Source organism: Borostomias antarcticus (assembly GCF_949987555.1).
Source record: "Borostomias antarcticus genome assembly, chromosome: 23".
Classification (NCBI taxonomy): Eukaryota; Metazoa; Chordata; class Actinopteri; order Stomiiformes; family Stomiidae; genus Borostomias; species Borostomias antarcticus.
Window position 1 is genome coordinate 9623932 of NC_140256.1, and position 20480 is coordinate 9644411.

Sequence of the window (20480 nt, forward strand, 5' to 3'; positions counted from 1 at the left end):
CACAGTGACTGTGTGGAACTAAGAGCCCTGTCTCGCTTTCTTGTCCGTCGGACTGTTGACATTGCAGCACACTCCCTCACACAGGAAGTGTGCGTTGACAGGACCGAAGAAAGAATCGCGAAGCGAAGTATCGTTGTTACCGTTATTCTTATTCTGTTTGCGTAGTTAGTTATTTATATGCATGTTGCCATAATTTTGCAACCTTGCAAAACAACATAACAAAAAATATGTTTGCGGGATTGCCTGAGCTTGGGATATCCAATGGCGAGGATCTCAAAGAAACTCTGACCAACTGCACCGAACCTCTGAAAGCCATTGATCAGTTTCAGGTAGCTATACCTGGCACTAGCTAATTGGCTAACTATGTGAATAGTGTGGTTATCTTGGCTAACCTACGGATAGCTGTGCACTGCTAAAATGACTAGCAATGTACATAGTGTAACTAGCTAATTGATTATTCAAGCTAGTGCTAGCTAAGGTTAGCTAGCCCACACCTGGACCACACGCACAGGAAGCTTTTAAGTGTAACGGTAGTTAGTCCACACACACGCACAGGAAGTTTAACGTTGGTGTTTGATCTGCTCTCCATTTAGACAGAAAATGGTATTTTATTGCCGACTCTTCAGTCTGCATTACCCTTCCTGGACCTCCACGGCACCCCTCGGCTGGAGTTTCATCAGTCAGTGTTCGACGAGCTTCGGGATAAGTTGATGGAGCGTGTCGCCACTATCGCAGAGGGCAAGGAAGAGGATCGGTGAGATCATCGTCTTTAAACGTTCTCTTACACAATTACGACATATTGATATACGGTAGGCCTATGGTTTGATAATGGTTTTGTGTATGTTTCTGATCTGTTTATAGTTATGGTAAACTAGAAGAGTTGCTAGAGAAAAGCTTTCCTCTAGTGAAGATGCCCTCCATTCAACCAGTGGTCATGCAGGTGCTCAAGCATCTACCAAAGGTAAAGTTGAGTTGAAAGCCATGAATCTTCTGACATCTATTTAGGCTGGGCAGGGAATTTATGGTTATGAACTCTGTGATGTACTTGATCTCAGCCATTCGGTGTTCATCATACTATCCACAGGTACCAGAGAAGAAATTGAAAATGGTGATGGCTGACAAGGAACTGTACAAGGTCTGTGCGGTGGAGGTAAAGAGGCAGATCTGGCAGGACAACCAGGCTCTCTTCGGCGACGAGGTCTCACCCCTGCTGAAACAGTACATAGTAGAGAAGGAAGCAGCACTTTTCAGCAACGACCTCTCCATTCTGCACAACTTCTTCAGTCCTTCACCCAAAGCAAGACGCCAGGGAGAGGTGATCCATCAATGCTAGGACGAAAACAAAACAAGTGTGTTTCTGTTTGAGATTGTTGACGCTAACTTTGTCTCTGTCTGTGGTGAAGGTGGTCTTAAAGCTGACCCAGATGATTGGCAAGAACGTGAAGCTGTATGACATGGTCCTGCAGTTTCTGAGAACACTTTTCCTGCGGACCCGTAACGTCCACTATTGTACGCTGCGTGCTGAGCTGCTCATGTCCCTCCATGACCTGGACATTAGCGAGATCTGCTCAGTAGATCCCTGCCACAAGGTACACACAACTATTACCCTTTTTTTTTTAAGAAGAAGTGAAAATGACCATCTTAGTTGCGTTCTTATGTAGATAAGGTCGAACCTAAACCTTGTATATGAAATATAACCATTTTGCTTATTATCTTCTTGTGTTTTGGCAGTTCACCTGGTGCTTGGATGCCTGTATCCGTGAGAAGTTTGTGGATGCCAAGCGAGCGCGAGAGTTGCAAGGTTTTCTGGATGGAGTAAAGAAAGGACAGGAGCAAGTTCTTGGGTGCGGGAGGAGAGCACATTAGGATTAAACATTGCATCTAACTCGTAAATGGTATCAGAACTAGCATGACTAACTGATATTTTGGAGTTCCCCACAGGTGTGAGTAAACCTTTGAGATGTGTGTGCATTTTCCAGGGACCTCTCCATGATCCTCTGTGACCCATTTGCGTGTAACACCTTGGTGTTGAGTACAGTCAGAAACCTGCAAGAACTGCTAAGCCAGGACGCTCTTCCAAGAGTAAGGAGATTTTCAGGTCTCAACATTGAGGTTACCGTTTTTCCTGGTCCTGGTAGTGGAGAGATGTATCCATTACCAATAAGGCATTGGTCCACATTTCCTATTAAGTGATGGTTTACACTTTAAATAAATGTGTCTGTGTGAATGACAGGACAGCCCAGATCTGATGCTGCTGCTGAGAATGCTGTCTCTGGGTCAAGGTGCTTGGGATATGATCGACAGCCAGGTCTTCAAAGAGCCACGATTGGTAATCATTGTCCTCCTGCTTGAATGTATTCGTATTAGTTCCCAGTGGTTGATTCGATCAAACCAAGAGGAACGTCATCTTCTAATTAGCTTGAGCTGTTTCAAACAGACTCGTCATTTGATGTTCTCCTCCGATGTTCTCCTCCGTTTCTAGGATCTGGAGGTTGTGACACGCTTCCTGCCAGCTATGATGTCGGTAGTAGTGGACGACTACACCTTTACTGTAGAACAGAAGCTGCCTAGTGAGGAGAAGACCTCTCTCACCTACTCAACCACACTGCCTGACGCCTTTAACAAGTAACTATTGAGAGCACAGATGGAGGGATTTTTGAATAATTCAGACTACGATGGCTTTCTTTGCAAGTGGAACACATGCTGCTGTGGTAGACACGTCTCGTGTTAAATTATAATCAATATTGTAAGAAACAGTTTAATTGTCCCATTCTAATGTGAGTCTTTCTCAACCCCAGGTACATCCAGGAGAACAGAGTGGCCTGTGAGATGGGTCTGTACTATGTTCTCCACATTGCCAAGCAGAGGAACAGGAATGCCTTGCAAAGATTGTTGCCATCATTGGGTGACTACTTCCTTTGTTTTGGTTTGAACAGATGCATATTTAAAGGACACTGACTGAATGAATGAATGAATTGGACAACACTGATTTACTGTAGATGTTTGAATCTCTATCCCTACTGTTTTTGTCCTTGACCTGCAGTGGAGACCCACAACGACATGGCCTTTGGGGACATCTTCCTGCACCTCCTGACAGGACACCTCACCTTGCTTTCTGATGAGTTTGGGACAGAAGAGTTCTGCTCTGCTGTCTTTGACGGCTTCCTCCTCACCTCCTACTCCAGGTCTAAGACACAGAAAATAGTACTAATCTAAAACCATGGAAATATCACTGCACTGTGCATGCTAATCCCTGTAAAATATGTCATGGTTAAGACCACTACACTGGTTCTGTACCTGTGAATAGATAATTAACCCTTTGCATGTGCTATAACTCACCCTCATGTGTCTGTCTGTGCTATTGTGTGTGTTCCAGCAAAGAGAATGTCCACAGACACTCCCTGCGTCTGTTGCTGCACCTCCACCACAAAATGCTGCCATCTTGCATGGAGACCTTATTGAAGACCCTGGAACCTCCAAAACAGGTGGGCTTCCTAAACACTGTTGTGTTTATGTAGTCTATGATTGAGTATATGCCAATAATTCATGTTGTAGGGCAACTGAAAAATATGGTGTAGCATTTAGCTTCATTAGTCTTTGAATTATCCGACATTTTGAGTGTGCATTGTCAGCCATGCTCAACGCAAACTCAATATGATATACCAAACGGACATGCATACAGAAAATTATTCCAAAGTATTTTGCAATACTACATGTTGTAGGCGATTTGAAAAAAAGACACCCTGGTGCATGAATTAGGTGTTTCAGTACTTTTTTTTTTGTTGTTGTTGCTTTACCGAAGATACCCATGATGGCACCTTTAGTCACTTTAATGTTAATCGCATGCAGTCATTATCATGAGTGGTTGGATCTTAAAGTGGATCTGTAATATTCTTTATACTGTAGGCTATATGTATTCTTATTTATCTTATTCTGTCTTCCTGTGTGATTGTGGTGTCCACAGAGTAGCGACCCAGTGAAGGAGTTGTACACCCAGCTGACAGAGAAGCTCGAGGCCCAAAAGAAGAGTCCTCCCCAGCCAGACGAAGCTCCCTCTCTTGATCTGGGCCTCCATCCTGTTACAGTCCCCACCACAGCCCCCACCCCGACCACACCGCTCTGAGAGGGCCATACAGGTGGGGCAGCAAGAGACAGAAGACCTGTGGTCTGAAAAGTGATGCTGACATGAATACTGATGTCAGCACATGCAGCCTCAGAGAGAACAAAGGAGATCATTTCCGTTTTTGGATTCTCTGGTAAAAAAAAAAAAAAAAAAGAAGCTGTTTTTTTTCCCATGTATTTTTGAAGAGGTTTATTTTGAGGCAGTCTTTCGGCTTTGAAATGCTAATCCACTGGCCAAGTGCTTTTCAGTGGCAATTATGACTTTTATACGTATGTAGTCTTGCTTGATTATTGTCCAAATATATTTTCTTATGTACAGTAGGTAGTCTGAATGTCAGTGTATGTATGTGTACTAGTATTTGAATTGTATTAGTGGTGAAACAACCTGTAAATAAATTATTTAGACATACGAATGAATGCTTTTTCTTATTATTTTTCTTATAAAGTATATCAGACTAAAATGAAATGAAAATTTTCTTGCAGTGACACTAATATTTTAGTCTGGTAAACCTTTTATTTCAAGATACTTTACTTACTATAGTAGACATCACAGAAAGATTAAATCTGTCTGTTAGAGAGAGGCTTCTTAACCGATCAAGTAGAAGGCTTTTGGATGAAACTCCTTGACTGTCCATTTGTATCTTTGTGTGTGAAGGTCACTTTAAGCTGGCCTGGGTCCCATTTAGTGACGAAGAAAGAATTTGTGTCCTTAAAATTGCCCTCTGTAGCAGAATCCTTCAGACTTCTGCCACTCACATACCCATAACCATCAACGGAGTCATTTGACACCAAGCTCTTGTCGCAGGTCTCCCTCACTGGGCGCCTGCTAGGTAATGAGATGCACCTCTTCTCTTCTCCAGCCCGGCCCCAGTCCCCATACAGACACAGACCCTCTAGTTGAAGCTGGAGAGCATCAGGGGAACAACAGGGCACTTCCAGGCAATAGCCTGATGTTGCGATGTCCTGGCGCAAGTCCCTGTAACCTCGTTCATTCATGGACATTCCAGAGAGGGGGGCTGACCTGGGTTGGAGAAAAGCAATGGATATGTCTCAATTTTGGGAAGAAGACTAATGAAGGGGAGGGTGTGTCAGAGTTTACCTCTGCCTCTCCTGACGTCTCCTCTGGGGCTCCTCCAGCATCACCTCATAGAAGCGCCTGAACACAGGAGCTGTGCTGGGACCATGCTCGTGTTTGGCCTGCACTTTTCTGGGGTCTGATGTAGTTAGAGAAACCATATGTTTTGTCACACATGCAAATGCACACAAGGTTAGGTGATGATGGGCTACAGTATGCTTAAAATGACATGTTCAGGAATGGTTAAGATAAAACACGAGTGGGCAGTGATGTTAACTTTACCTGGAGTTATGCCAGCACACTGAATTATACTTGGCCACTGAGAGAAAACAGGTTTCAAAGGCTTCAAACTGGAACAGAAGAACAGGATGAATGATTCCTGTCAATATTTTGATTATTAAGCAACTTTAATAGCATGGCTCTTATTTCTAATGGGAGGTTTACTAATGAAATTACTAATGGGAGGTTTACTAGTGAAATTAAATAATTAATGTATTATTATTAAAGGGGTAGTGTGCTATTTTTGACATTAAGCCCTATTTGTGGTCAGTCTACCATACCATAAACCTGAAACATACAGTAGAGACCATCATTTCACTGATCAGTATTCTGTAAAATGTATCACAATCCGAGTATTTTTAGGGGTTAAGCATGGCTTGAACATAGTCCTCTGTGGAAACAGTAAACAAGCACCACGGGAATGTTTATGTCCAAGCCATGCCAAACATGTGAAAACATTCAGATTGCGATACATTTCACAGGAGAGCATACTGAGACTGGTAAGATTACACCTTGTGCTTCCCATCTCGGAAAAACACTTAATCATAATTTTTCCAACGCATTTACGTATGCCCCATTGAGTTCCGTTGTAGCCCAGTGAGGACCTGCAGAAAAACGGCAGCTAGCTCAATACTGGAAAGATCAGTGAAATTATGGTTTCTATGTTTCAGGTTCATGGTAGACAGACAAAAAATTGGGCTAAACATCCGAGAATTTGTGTATAATATACCCATTTCTCCTGTTCCTCAAATGGATAGTGGGTCTCCTGTGCTTCAACTCCATGTTCTCCATGCTGGAGTCAGCTCTCAGGTGACTCGGGCTGTCCTGCTGTGTGCCAGCCTTTGATTCCTGGGACAGCTGTGTCTTTGCGGAGGTGGCTCGAGAGACACTGGCACTCTACAGGAAGGGATAGTAAAGATGTACAGTAAACATTTCTCCTCACGCCCCTACTAACTGGTGTGTCATGTGAGAGAGCGAGCAGGGGGTTATTTCACCTGTGATACTGAGCTTAGTCTTCTGGAGGGTTTTGACTGTCTGGAACTCCTGATCCTGTTGATGTCCCATTCTGACATCTCATGCTTGGACCACTTCTCAACATTGACTGTACCCGTCCTGTGAATTTGACAGATTTGAACTCATCTGGAAAAGTCCTGCTGACTTTGATAATAATAATTATTTACCATATTACTGAGTAATATATGAATACTGAATATATTGTATCAATACCGTGGGTCAATGGAGAGCATTGTTATATTCTCATGTTTTGAAGATGGTTTTACACATGCTGATTTTCTTCTGATAGTGCATCTTATCTGCATGAAAAAAGAGGCTTTTAGATCATAATGGATCCTGAAAGTATATTATGGGTTTCAGATCCCAGTTCCACTTCAACTTCATCTTAATTTGTTCCCGAAAGGCAACTGGTTTTGCGGAAGCCATACACAAAGACAATAAAATACTGCAAAAGACAGTAAAACATACATTAGGATAAATAAAATAAGTTTGATAAAAAATAAAAAAAAGTTAATAAAAAGCCTACAAAGGTATGTCACAACATCAATGAGTTAATGTACAGTATGACACTCACCTGTTTCCTTCTCACTCCCGTCTGTGTTGGTCTCACTGAGTTATTAACAATATCTGAGTCTGGCTGGAAGAATGTTCTCCCGATGCAGGCCACATACTCCAGAGGCTTGCCAGAGCTTTTTGTTGGTGTTGGTAGAGTGCTTAATTTCCACAATCTGGACATTTTAACCTGTCTGAAGAACTGGGGTGGTGAGATAGGATGCCATATGTTCTACTTTTGAATCTAACCAAGATTGTCCTCCACATTAATCAAGTAACGTTACATGTATTATTAATTGCTTTCCTGGTAATGTCTTACCTGTTTAGAATTATCAAATGATAATCAAATGCATAATTCCTCTTTGTGGATAAATGCATGCAGATTGGTGCAATTGGAAATATAGACCTGTACATTCATAAATGTCCCTATGGTAATTTGACACAATTAGAATCAATTTAGAATTTAGAATGCATGCATAACAATGTTGCATAGAGATGAAACATATTGTTCTGAAACTATTGTTTCAAAATAAGTTACTTTATGAAATAATAGGCTATTACTGATAAGGTTAGTGGTAAGTGATTCACTGCCCTATTTTCAATCTATAGGTCTGTTGATGGTAAGTTTACTGCAAGGGCTGTGTGAGATTTTCCATCAAAAGGACATTTGTCCTGTGGGACATTTTGAATGATTGCTGTTAAAATGCAACATTGTCATGTAACAAAGGAGGAGCTTAGGATAACAATCATGAATGGACTGAGGTAATGTTGGTTTCATATTTGAGATTCAACAGACATTCAACAGACATTAACATGTACAATCATGATCAGGAAATAAATCAATACATTTGCCAATATCTAACAGAAACACCTCAAACCACTTGTACATTATTCTAGCAATATATATCTATCTATGACAACCTTTGGTTTTCATGAGTAATTGATTAGGATTTTATTAAAATTCAAGAAATCAATAAGAAAATATGTATTACTGTTTGGATCAATAACTTTGCCAATATTTGACACTCGCTAAGCTGAGTGTTAAGAACGCCCCAGAGCCTTCTTACAAGTCCTTCTTACGAAAGAACGTCTTTGGCTAAGAAGGGTTTTGGGAAACGCGTTTGCTTCTTTCGGGAGCCGTAAGAAGACTCAAAGAGCTTCTTAGCGTTAAGAAGGGTTTCGGGAAACGCGGCCAATGTCTGTTGAATGTCCAATATGAAACCAAATTTATCTCTCAACTCATAATGATTCAGGTATAGAACTGCGTGCGCTTTGCATGTTGTGTGACCACAATGAACAGTCAATTTCTCCAAGTATAGCAAAGGGAAGTATCTTTTGATCATTCAGATCTGGTCTCACTCACTACATTGCACGCTTGAGTAAGTAGACCTTTGATAATTATTCATACATCCCAACATAATCAAAATACATAAACAACAAGATTCTATGCTTAAAAATCTTTATATTGTTCAGTAGGCTGTGTATCTCATTTCAGTGCTTTCAAAATTGCTAACCTTAAGCCAGATGTGCTGAAAGAATAATGTGCTGGGAAATTGAAGTTCAATTGTAAGTATAATTCATGCTTTTATTTGATAGTATACTGTAGCTATATAGCTGTTATGATGTCTTATGTGTGATTAATTTCTCACAGAACTGTTACATTCTTTAAAATTCCCTATACTTACTATCACAATATCCACATGTAAAAAAACAAAAACAAAATCATATATTATCAAATATATCAAGACCAGAGAATCGTCCTACATTTTAAATCAATTGACCCAACCATATTGACTATAAAAGGTTATATGGTAATCCAGACATTTTCTCCTTAGGTGACCATATCAACTCAAGATGAACAGCTCAGTGAGTCCCTCCATGCTGGCCCTGAACAGCAGCCCAGCCAACACTAGTGTGTCAGAGTCCTGTGAGGTGGAACCCCAGCACATCTCCATCACCGTGCTCCTCTGTCTGGTCTTCCTGCTCGGCTTCTTCCTCAACAGCTTCTGTCTGTGGATCTTCTGTTGCCGCTTGCCAAAGTGGAGTTCTGGTACCGTTCTGCAGTTCCACCTGGCTCTGATTGATGCCATTTTCACCCCTGTTACACCATTCATGGCAGCATACTTTGCTTTGGGCAGTCACTGGCCCTTTGGAAGTACTCTGTGCCAGCTCATGGCTACCCTGCTAACCGTACACTTCTATGGCAGTATCTTTTTCCTCACACTCATCAGTATTCATCGATACATGACAATCGTTCACTTTAGCAAAAGCTCCCGTACAAAACAAAAGGGATTTGTTCAGAAGCTGTGTGCTGGAGTTTGGCTATTTCTGCTCGCTAAAGGGATTGTGTGCTTCATCCTATTTAACACAAGTCAAGTGGGGAACCGCATACAGTGTCTCAGCATTCATCAGGGACATTACATTCAGGTCTACTTCATCGTCACCTTCATTCTGCTTATCTCAGGGTTTCTTCTACCCTTCTCTGTAACCTTGGCCTGCTATGTACAGCTGGCAAGAACAGTGTCTCGCATCAATATGAACACTTCTAGTGCAACTATAAAGTCCAAGTCACAAAAAATGATGGTTGTGTGCCTAGTGATTTTTGGGATATGTTTTGCTCCTCTGAATGTGATCCGGACAGTGGCTGTTGTGGTAAAAAAGTATTTCCCTGATCAATGCAGGCTTCTCCTGCAGGTGGAGACAGCATACTATATTTCCTGGATTATGGCTGGTGCAAACTGCTGTTTAGATCCATTGCTTTATTGTTTTGGCTCACAAAACTTTGTCAAAGCTATCCATAAGTCTTTTAGAAGATTTGAGGTCAGATTCAAAGCAGACCCTGCTACAATAGGTTTGACCTAACAGTATATCACTGATAATACTCCCTCAGTTCATCTATGCAATGTGCTCCCTCAGTTCATCCATGCAATATGCTCCCTCAATTCATCTATGCAATGTGTTCAAGCTATGCAATGTGGTCATATCCAGTCTAAACACACTTGCATTAGTATTGCACATTATTCTCATTCTTCATATTTGCTCTGTATGATTTTGCCTATGCTTCATATTGGCCATGTTCATGTTTACATTAAAGCATAATTAAAGCATAATAAAGTGTTGATACAAGTCATTGTTTAAGTCCCATAGTCATTATATCACCCTTCCTTGTTTACCGTGGTTTGAAACTGAAAAAGCTCTCTTCCTCTACAACATACTCATAGCAACGCGACCCTGCAGAAGTGTGATTAATGCATTTACAGAATGCTGCTGCACATGAACAATGCCCTCCTTTTATACTTTACACACGCTGTATGACTGAGATCACTGTCTTTATAAGTCTTGGTAAGTTATAATGAAGCTTCTTCACTGTCTTCATAAGTCTTGGTAAGTTATAATGAAGCTTCTTATTACAGACTGCGTATGAAAGGGGCAGATAAACTGTATTGGAGAGTAGAAGATCCATGATTTTCTGCCTCAATATAATTTCCCCCTCAAAGATGTCAGGAACTACTGTGTTTATATCATGTGTGGGCCGGCCTGCTGTCGACTCTATTAGAGGATGAACAGCTCACTGGCCCTGAACAGCAGCCCAGCCAACACCAGTGTGTCAGAGTCCTGTGAGGTGGAACCCCAGCACATCTCCATCACCGTGCTCCTCTGTCTGGTCTTCCTGCTCGGCTTCTTCCTCAACAGCTTCAGTCTGTGGGTCTTCTGTTGCCGCTTGCCAAAATGGAGTTCTGGTACCGTTCTGCAGTTCCACCTGGCTCTGATTGATGCCATTTTCACCCCTATTACATCATTAATGGCAGCATACTTTGCTTTGGGCAGTCACTGGCCCTTTGCAAGGTTCCTGTGCCAACTCAAAATTGCCTTCCTTAGTACCCACTTCTACGGCAGTATCGTATTCCTCACACTCATCAGTATTCATCAATATGTAGCGGCTGTCCACTTCAACAGAAACTCCTCTATGAAATGAAAGGAATTTGTTCAGAAGCTGTGTGGTGGAGTTTGGTTGGTGCTTCTAGTAAAAGCTCTTGTCTATGCTGTCATCCTCCACCTACAGTAATAAGGAGGGAAGTCATGCTCAATGTTTGACCATCTATCAGAAGAATCTCACTAATGTTTACTTTGACTTAAACTTCATCTTGTTCATATTTGGATTCCTTCTGCCTTTTTAGTGTATGTAGCTTGCTATAGCCACCTGGCAAATGTAGTATCACACATCAATATCAACACAGCCAAAGGTCTTGCAGTTCAAGTCAAATCTCTGAGGATGATTGGTAGCTGTATAGTTAGGGGCAGGCAGCTCAGCTGCTGATCCCTCTTTTATTTCCCTATATTCTGAATCTGAATTTTCTTCCTGGGAAGTCTGACTTCCCATGCATGAAAAATCACCAATCTTTGCACATAGGTCCAGTCCTATACCAAAGGTCAACCGGCTATGGCATTGTTGGCCAATAGTCTTGATGGTGGCACTACAGCAACAATTTAAAGTTTAAAACTTTAAAGAATTATAACAAATCACCCATACGTTCTATCACTTTGCAACCACTACCAAAACGTATTTCACACACATTATTGTAAAGATTGTAATTTTTTTTTTTTTTTTTTTTTAAGAAGTTTTCAATAATTAGGGTCCGGGCAGAGACCCCATTGTCATTTGCCTCCTCTTTCCTCTTCCTCCTCCGGCCCCGATCCCCGATGTGTCGTACACTTCTACGCATGGAAACGGGGTTATACATTTATATAAAATGGGTTATACATTTAAAATGTGTACTTGTTATCCCATCACCAAGGTTTGCCTATTGATGGCGTATGATGGTTCTTCTGACAGATAATTACATAAAATAATGTAAACATAGCCTATTTGAAATATTGACCTATATCAATAAAGGAAATTGGTGTTAATCAAACAAGTGATTTGTGGTCTCTATTTTTCTCATTTAAAACACATTTAATATTCACTTTGGTAGATGATGATGATGCTTATGTCTACGAAATCAACATCTCTTTTTCCAAACGTTTTAATGAGAAGTGTTAAAGTAGGAGTGCCTTTGCATAATTTTACCATTGACGTCATTTGGAAGGGCTGGATGGAAAAGAACAGAGCACACAGGTGAACAATAGTCAGACCGTGCCACCCAGTCGTGGTGGGAGAAAACATGGGAAAGCTTCAGGAATTTGATATAGTTTTTACCAACAATAAAGTAGTTTACAGCCCCGGAGAATCACTCTCAGGAGAACTGAAAATCACTACAGCCCAACCACTGCAATGTAAAGGTAAGGTTCTTAAAACATTTGCCTACTTTCTGAACTTTCGCACCTGTCGTGCAAAAATTGACAAACGAGGAAGTAGGTGGTTCCTCACGCCTGTAACGCTTGACTCTAAGCGATTTTTTCTGTTCTTAAACATGTTTAGCTTTGTATTCGTGTGTTTGAGATAATACGGTGGCAGTATTATCTTCCACATTTACATTGGACAACATGTCAAGTAAGCCTAGTGACAGTATTTTTAGTAGGACAAGTCTAGACACGTTTGGAAACTCATGGGATAGGGACCGGATGGGATAGGGACCGGACCGACATCTGTCAAAGGGCTGAAAGGAAGCTCCTGACCCAGTTGTATCAAATATAGGAGGACCAACAGGTGGTCACCCTTACTAGCTGTTGGTGGAACAAAAGACCTCTTTCAGTCTTCAAAAAAAGCCTAGGCCTACTCACATTCATCTATTAAAATTGCATTCGTTGCCAATCCCTCGTTTGAACTAAATTATGTTGTTCTCTTTTTAATATGTTGATTTGTCTCTAGCCTTTCTTACTGTTATATATCAGTCTGTGTTAATACTATTAAAACTAGTTTTATTCAAGCTACATATTTGAGCAAACACACATTTTCTATTTTCTCTGGTTCAGGGCATTAGTGAGGCAGCCTGTCAGGGACCATACATTTCTCCAAAAGCTTTTTTAGCCAAATGTATTTTCATTCGGAAGTGAAGACGGTTTTCGAATGATGAAAGCCTTCTCTGAGGTGGCAACTTTCCACCCCCACCTTTTATATAAACAGCTTTATTTGCACTGAAATAGAACACATCCACTAACCTTGTTTCACCATTCTGATCATGTGATTGCACATTCTGTTTCTCTATAGAGAAAGATCATGTGACCAGGATGGCGAAGGCATGCTAATGGTTATGTGCTATTTAAGTGCAAAAAAGTGCTTTTTATAGAAAAGGTGGGGGTGGAAAGTCAAGCCACCTTGGAGAAAAGGCCTTCATCGTTCAAAACCCCTCTTCACTTAGGTGACCGAAAATAAAGTATCTGTAAATAGTACTGAAGAGCAAACTGAGTGAAAAAAAGCTCAAGGAGAAACGTATGGTCCCTGGCAGGATGTAAGGGAGAGATCCCTCCCCTGGACCAGAGCTAATTTATGACAACTGAGGTAACCTTGTCCACCATTGAACCCACACAAGGTCAAGCAAGGATTGTTGTGTTTACATACAGTAGGATGACTCTTGGGACAAGCTAGGCTAAACTCATTTGTTTTCAGGTTTATTTCCCCAAAGGGGAGGATGTTTTTATTCGGCCCTTTTCCAAAAGGATGAGACAATGCTAACTCAAACCCTCCATGACTGAAAAGCTTTTGTATTCACAGAGTTTCTGTTTAATATCCGTGTTGAGGTTCTGTTTTTTTAATATATTCCTGGTCAGGAAATGGCTGGGCTGAGGCTAAAGAGTCGTGCTGTTGAGAGATACATACATGGTATCAATAGCAACATTGTTGATCCCTCATATGAATTTGAGCAAGCCAAAATTGACGTATTACAAAAAAAAAACAATGTTATTGTTACTCTGACTGGTTTGTATTATGGGACCGTAAGCTGTGGTTTCCCTTACCACCCTAACAAGTGGTTATTAGTTCCTTTGTATGCAAGACAATAACCCCAAGAAATCTCCAAGTATGCCTCCTAAAGGTCTAAGCCAAGTCCTAATGATATCTGTATTGTTGTGTATTACCTCTCAGCAATCAAGGTGAATTGCAATGGCTTCTGTGGTGTGACCAGCAAGGTTAACGACACGGCCTGGTCGGTGGAGGAGCAATACTTCAACAGCACAGTCTCAGTGTCAGATAAAGGTACTGTCTAGTCTGCTATTACAGTAGCTACTGTACTGTAACTCTAGAGCCTCTGCCAACGTACAACAGCTGTCCTCCATCCACGGTTGAACTGTTGTATGATTTAAAGGTGATATACTGTGTATACGCAGAGCTTTTAGAAAGATGCGGAATAAAAGTACACACCCCCCCACCCCAAAACATAAAAAAAAAAAAAAAAGATTATGAATTTAGCATTTCAAAAATGTTTATGAGTCTGAAATGAATGTTGTGTTTATCTCGGTCTGAGATGTCTGAGGTTTGGTTAAAGGTGCTATAGGTAACATTTTTATGTAGACAATTCATTAATTAAAAAATAAAAAATAAAAAAACAACTTGTGAGACAATTAGTAGGCTACAATGTTGGTACCACGTGGTATCTCTGTGTTGGGAGTGATCCGGAGTCATAATACCATTGGCTCATAAGCCTTGTTAGGTTTTTAAAAATATATTTTTAATGAATCATCTACATATAATTGTATCTACGGCACCTTTAAGCAAAACTATGTAATTGAAAATGAAATACTGTATACAGATTTCAGCTGGAATTGTCACACAGATACAGTAAATGAAGATTAGACATAACAAAAACAACTGTTATACTGAAAAGTTAACAGTACTGTAACTCTTCTGCTCTGCTGATAGATTTGACTCCTAGAGAGGAAACAGCATGGCTGTTGTTAACTCACAGGATGTCTAACCAGCTACTGTAACAGATGCTTATTGGTTTCTGCATGTCCCAGGAACCCTCAAACAGGGAGAGCACACCTTCCCTTTCAAGTTTCTCATACCAGGTAAGACTGCTGAGTAACCACACCTGTCACTCTGCATTCTTTCCTACCCTACTGTACGTGTGATTTTCAATTTTCTACGCAGACGTGCCGTTGCCTGTGTTTACCATAGTTTTGATGTACTGTAGCTGTTAGTAGTTTGTCAGTTTTTCCACCAATCTCTTCAGTATGTGTAGAGCTGCCGTCCCCATAATTACACTCCCTCACCCTGTAGCCTACTCTTCAATGAGTTCTATGCCTCACACTCCGGTAGGAAAGGGATTCATTTTCATAACACTCTCTCTCACAACTTGTGACAACTGACATGGCAGAAATGCAAACCAACCGAACCGGTCCTCAACCATGGTGATGCTAAATCAGGTCACATGACACCTGCGCAGCTTATCTACTAGTCTCTCCACGGACAAGTCTGGGGACGTGACATGTCTGCATTGCCTGTATGCTCAGCAGACAGTCCATTACTGTATGCTCAGCAGACTGTCCAATACTGTATGCTCAGCAGACTGTCCAATACTGTATACTCAGCAGACTGTCCAATACTGCATTAGTGGAAAAGTCACAACGTCTCAACTCTGCCTTATCTCTCATCTCTTCATATAGCCTCTGCTCCCACATCATTTGAAGGAAACTATGGAAAGATTATGTACAGATTGAGGGCTTTTATCGACACTCCTCGCTTCTCAAAGGACTACAAGACCGAGAAACCCTTCTACCTGCTAAGCCTCTTCAATCTAAATGATGTGCCTGACATACAGGTACGAGCTTCAGAGACAGATGCTTTAATAACCCTAACCCTAAAGATTCTTAGACAGAACAATTGACTCTACTCTTTGTCTCTCCAGGGTCCTAGTTCCTCGGCTATAACTAAGAAGTTCAACTATCTGCTGGTGAAGACGGGCACTGTGGCACTGAAGGCCGAGAGTGACATGCAGGGTTATACTCCTGGCCAGATTATCCAGCTGACCACGAACATCCACAACCAGTCTGGAAAGACCACTAGCCCTGTGGTGGCTAGACTCATGCAGGTACACGGTCCTGACCAGGAAGCAAGACTAGATTTGAAGAAGATCAATAGATTTTGGTCGTCCGTGATGAGGTTCTTCTTCTTTTCTCCGTCATTCATGCGTCTGTTTTTCTGTGTATGTGTGCTTCTCTCCCACAGAGAGTGACCTATCAGACCAGGAAGCCCACCCATGACGTGAGGACCATAGCGGAGGTGGAGGGAGCTGGGGTGAAGGCAGAGAAGCAGGCTGAGTGGAAGGAGAAGATCATCGTACCTTCTGTTCCCCAGTCGTCCCTCTCGGGCTGTGGTCTCATCAGCATGGAGTATTACATTCAGGTAAGAACATTTGTCTTTTCTGAGTGAGCTGTAAGAATCTGTAGAAATTGAAAATATCCTTTTATTAAAAGTACTCCCTTGTACCTTGTAGATCACCGTGAAGTCTGCAGAGGTTTCCTTGACTTTGCCGATCCACATTGGAAACATCTCACTGGACAGGAACTCACGGACCCCCTCCAGGCCAGTTCCTTCTACGTCAACCTCAGCCTCTTCCCGTGCCTCAACCCTGGGCCCTGAAACTGCTCCTAAGCCAGCCCCCCGCCCAGCCCCTAGGAACAGGGCCTCCTACAGTGTCTCCCCCAGCGCCCCTCCAACTGAGGCCCACCATCAGAGCCCGGGGGCCATGGGAGCAGCCAGTGAGACCATCCCCACCAAGAGCCACTCCCAGCTGGGCGTCTCCGGCCCTCAGGCCGCTGTGTCCCCCAGTGCCTTCAGCTATGCCCCGGGCCTCACCTTCTCCCAGAACCAACCCCGGAGAGACACCACAGCCACCACAGGACCTCTGTTCTGTGTGTCCACGGGGGCCACCATCCCCTTCTTCTCTGAGGGCAGTGCCACCCCCATGCCCACTGCCTGCCCACTCATCCTGCCCCCAGACTACGGGAGCTCAGCATTCCCACAGGGTCAGTCTGCCTCTCACTCCTAGTGTTGTGTCATGCCTCTGGATAAGCATTGGTCAAGGGCAGTTGAATGTTAACTAAGATTTATTAGCTTCATGAGAATGGTTTGTATTTGATTATTAGGTGTGGTGTGTTGCTAGTTTGTTTGTCTGGCTAGAAAATCTTTAATAATAGATAACGTGTTTTCATTTCAGCGATTAGGCATGAAAAATGCCATCCCAAATTTGTATAAGTGCATGTGTTTTTGTGTGTTGGCATGTGAGTGCATATGTGGGTGTGACTGTTATCTCTCTGTGTGACAGTGTTTTTGTTTGTTACAGAGGCCCCGCCCAGCTATGATGAGAGCTGTAGCACCAACACATGAGCTCCAGCAGGGGGAGACAGACTGGCAACTGGCCACTGAACAACAACACAGGACCATACTGCTACAGTATCAACCCTCTTCACAACACCAGATGTTGTCAATTATTCATTCACTTTTTATGTCTACTGATCTTTGGGCACAATTCCAGCACTTTCAGGAGGGAAAGATAATATGGCTGTTTTGTTATTATTTTTATATAACTACAGTCACATTTTACAGTGAGTTCAGTTAGAGTTAGGATTTTAAGATGACATCTGTGATGTCAAAACAAATGGAAGACATTTTTACTTTTGTAGGTCAGTTTTATAAATTTTTGTTGTATTGGATGCAAATAACTCAGTCACAATAGTCTGTTTTCACTGTGTTTACATTGCATAGAGGGGCTCCACTTCTATGTAATGATTCTGCTTTTGATCATCTTCTTGTTTGTTGTCTGTTTAGTGGTTTGACTGTGTGTGTGTGTGTGAGTGTGAGAGAGATGTTTTATGATATTTTTGCTGGATAGTGCTGTTAAAGATCAAACTGGGTGTGCAGTGAGTACATTGGCCCAGTAAGGGTTTTCCTAATTTGCTGAAAAAATTACTTAAGTTTGTAGATTTTTTTTTCTTCTTCCATCTGATTCTGCTAGGTCTTGCCACTGGAAGCCTTTCAATGTTGTATAACTGGATGTTGATTTTGTAAATTAGTATTTTAGAGGTATTTCTAATTCTAATGTTGTCCTTCCATTGAATTTAAGATGCAGTATATGAAACAAAAAGCATTAACTCCATTTAATTAAGAAAAATGACATTATCGTGATAATCAGCTCACCTCATCTCAGCTCGCCTCATCTGATCATGATTACAACCAGCCACAGAATGTACCTTACTGTATATTTGTAGAAAGATCCAGTTTGTCAACTGTTTTAGCAAACTCTTTGTTTAGCCCTCCAGTACTTCTTTGCGGTTACCTCTTATTTTACTACAGTAAGGACATGTTATTACATACACTACAGTGCCTAGCTCACATGTTTATTTGTTGATTTGACCTGTGAACAGCCTACTCATAGAATGTTGTCTGTACTGATTATTTTGTATCCTATGTAGGACTTTCTATTTTCCAAGAAATCAATATTGCACAATCTAATAAAAATATTTGTGTTTTATAGCATGTTTCTACTGTTTACTATGCATTTTCAGCTGGAAACAGGAAGAGACTTGTCCCTGTTCACAGCTGTATTTTATATCAAAGCTACATGCCCTGTATTATTTGAACAGATTTGAAGTATGATCAATGGCACAAGAGAGCAACTAGAGAAACTGAATAAAAGTACGTTTTAAAGAGATTTATCAAGAAATGTATATTTGATTAAAGTCGCACTGAAATGAAAAAAGCATTCTGTTCCATTTTGGTTCACATAATTGGTCATAGTGTTCACCTATTCAACGATGTATGCCAAACATTTTACAAAATTCAACTTTTGTTGTAATCTTATATGAAAGTATATAATTTCTTACTTCCTGGAAAACGGTAGGTCACGTGCAATGACGACAACAGGTACCTTAGATTTGAGGCCAATAATCTCACGACATCCACCCGTCAATCAACGCTATCCTTCTGTCGAATCTATCTACAGTATATTATACCTCCATGGTTTCAGTGCGACTTTAATAGCAGTATTATTTTTATTTTTTTTTAGTTTTTGTGGAGTAGTGTGCCTCCATGGATGTATTGTGTGCCTCTCACTGGCCACCTTAGGAACTGCTGCTTCTAAATGGGCCATGGATGTGTTAATAGAACTTGGCACATGTTGAACCAGTCAGCTCACTGCGCATGCTCTGTGTCGTGAACATGGAGCGTAAACTCTATCCCCATGGCAACCACGTGATACGCAAAGCTAGATGATTGGCATGCGTGCATCAAGATTGAAGTTGGCCCATGTGCGTGTAGCTGGCTGTAAGCGCGGTGTGGTGAAATTATGTTGGGTGGTTACACTTTGAACATTAATTGGTAATTATGAACTAGCTACTTATTGTGCCCCAGATTTGTGAGGGGGTTGTTAGGCTACATGACCATAATCAAATATTCGGCATTCGTTGCAATTTTACTATCTTGATGCATCTCCTTAAATTAGACTTTACTTTAGTTTGAGTCACACCTTCCCTTCATTATACTATAGGAGCGACATTCCGCAGAGGCAAAAGACCACCGAGAAGATGTCAACCGTCGGCTTGAGTTGCAACTCTAGAAAGAACACAGCTGCTGCAACATTGCAACGGTGGGAAGAAGAGACAGGTAGGCTACATTGCCCTCAATGATTCTCCCTCAGCATTACATTTGGCCTACTCCATTGGTAGGGTAGCTTGCAGACGCAGTAAGACATGTTGTCATATCAACATTCTTTAAAGTTTCCAAAAGCTTGCTTAAAAGCCACCCTTTTAGATTATGTAGTTTACATGTCGATTTTCTCACCATTGTCCACAGATGGAGAAGATGCTTGTAACCCAGACAAGCTCTTCCAGTGTCCATTTGACAAGAACCACCAGATCCGTGTTTGCCGCTTACCCTACCATATCATTAAGTGCAGAAAGGTTAGTAGTCGTGGAGGAAGGTACAATATTCGTCTACATCTTAGTCAAGTTTGACTTCAGTCTCGTTTTCCACACACGTTTCAAGTTACCGTTGGCTATTTCTACTCCCATAGAACCACCCTGCACTGGCCAGTGAATTGAAAACTTGTCCTTTCAATGCCCGTCACCTGATGCCCAGGCACGAGCTGACATACCATATGGCCAACTGTGTGGACAGAAGCTCTGTGAATACAGAGGATTGTAAGGATGGTCCTTCTTGTTGGAAAGATCTGTGTCCCCTGTTCATGTTGAGCACATGGCCGGCCTGGGTGAGTCTGAGCGGTATGGTTGGTATGGTTTACAGTGGGCAGTGCTGACATCCAGAGCAAATGGCAGGTCCCTGTCAGCACCTGGTCCAACCCCAACACTGATGAGGAGGATTGGGATAAAGGTCAGCACTACTCAGGAATTGAGCATGTGATTTTTAACGCAAGTGCATTCATGAGTGTTTTCTTGCAATTAGTCATCAGAGTGGCCTATCTTTCAGTGATTTACGTGCAGTTCATTGAATAGGCCTAGTTGACTTTGTTTTTGTTTTTACAGAAGCTGACAATTTTGTCTCTCC

General features: G+C 41.7%; 3 protein-coding genes and 1 pseudogene across 4 annotated transcripts; all 4 read left to right on the forward strand.

The window, feature by feature from the left end:
- The first annotated feature begins 104 nt into the window (after positions 1 to 104).
- nelfb (negative elongation factor complex member B) lies at positions 105 to 4455 on the forward strand. The gene is made up of 13 exons (XM_084457594.1): positions 105 to 329; positions 594 to 754; positions 862 to 961; positions 1085 to 1315; positions 1404 to 1589; positions 1732 to 1844; positions 1980 to 2082; positions 2234 to 2329; positions 2483 to 2625; positions 2799 to 2905; positions 3044 to 3185; positions 3377 to 3485; positions 3965 to 4455. The coding sequence occupies exons 1-13, from the start codon at positions 228 to 230 to the stop codon at positions 4121 to 4123; spliced, it is 1752 nt and encodes a 583-aa protein (XP_084313720.1). The 5' UTR covers positions 105 to 227; the 3' UTR covers positions 4124 to 4455.
- A 4441-nt stretch (positions 4456 to 8896) lies between these two features.
- On the forward strand, positions 8897 to 9904 carry LOC311324358 (P2Y purinoceptor 4-like; the record flags this gene model as incomplete). The annotated part of the gene is made up of 1 exon (XM_084456820.1): positions 8897 to 9904. The coding sequence occupies one exon, from the start codon at positions 8897 to 8899 to the stop codon at positions 9902 to 9904; it is 1008 nt and encodes a 335-aa protein (XP_084312946.1).
- Positions 9905 to 10601: 697 nt separating this feature from the next.
- Positions 10602 to 11220, forward strand: LOC311324359 (P2Y purinoceptor 4-like; annotated as a pseudogene). Its single transcript has one exon. The product of its transcript is annotated as a P2Y purinoceptor 4-like (transcript).
- Positions 11221 to 12204: 984 nt separating this feature from the next.
- Positions 12205 to 17306, forward strand: arrdc1a (arrestin domain containing 1a; the record flags this gene model as incomplete). Its single annotated transcript, XM_084456821.1, has 8 exons — positions 12205 to 12322; positions 14064 to 14174; positions 14936 to 14986; positions 15584 to 15738; positions 15826 to 16008; positions 16146 to 16322; positions 16414 to 16945; positions 17263 to 17306. 8 exons carry the CDS (start codon positions 12205 to 12207, stop codon positions 17304 to 17306), a joined length of 1371 nt encoding a protein of 456 aa, XP_084312947.1.
- Between the last annotated feature and the right edge of the window lie 3174 nt (positions 17307 to 20480).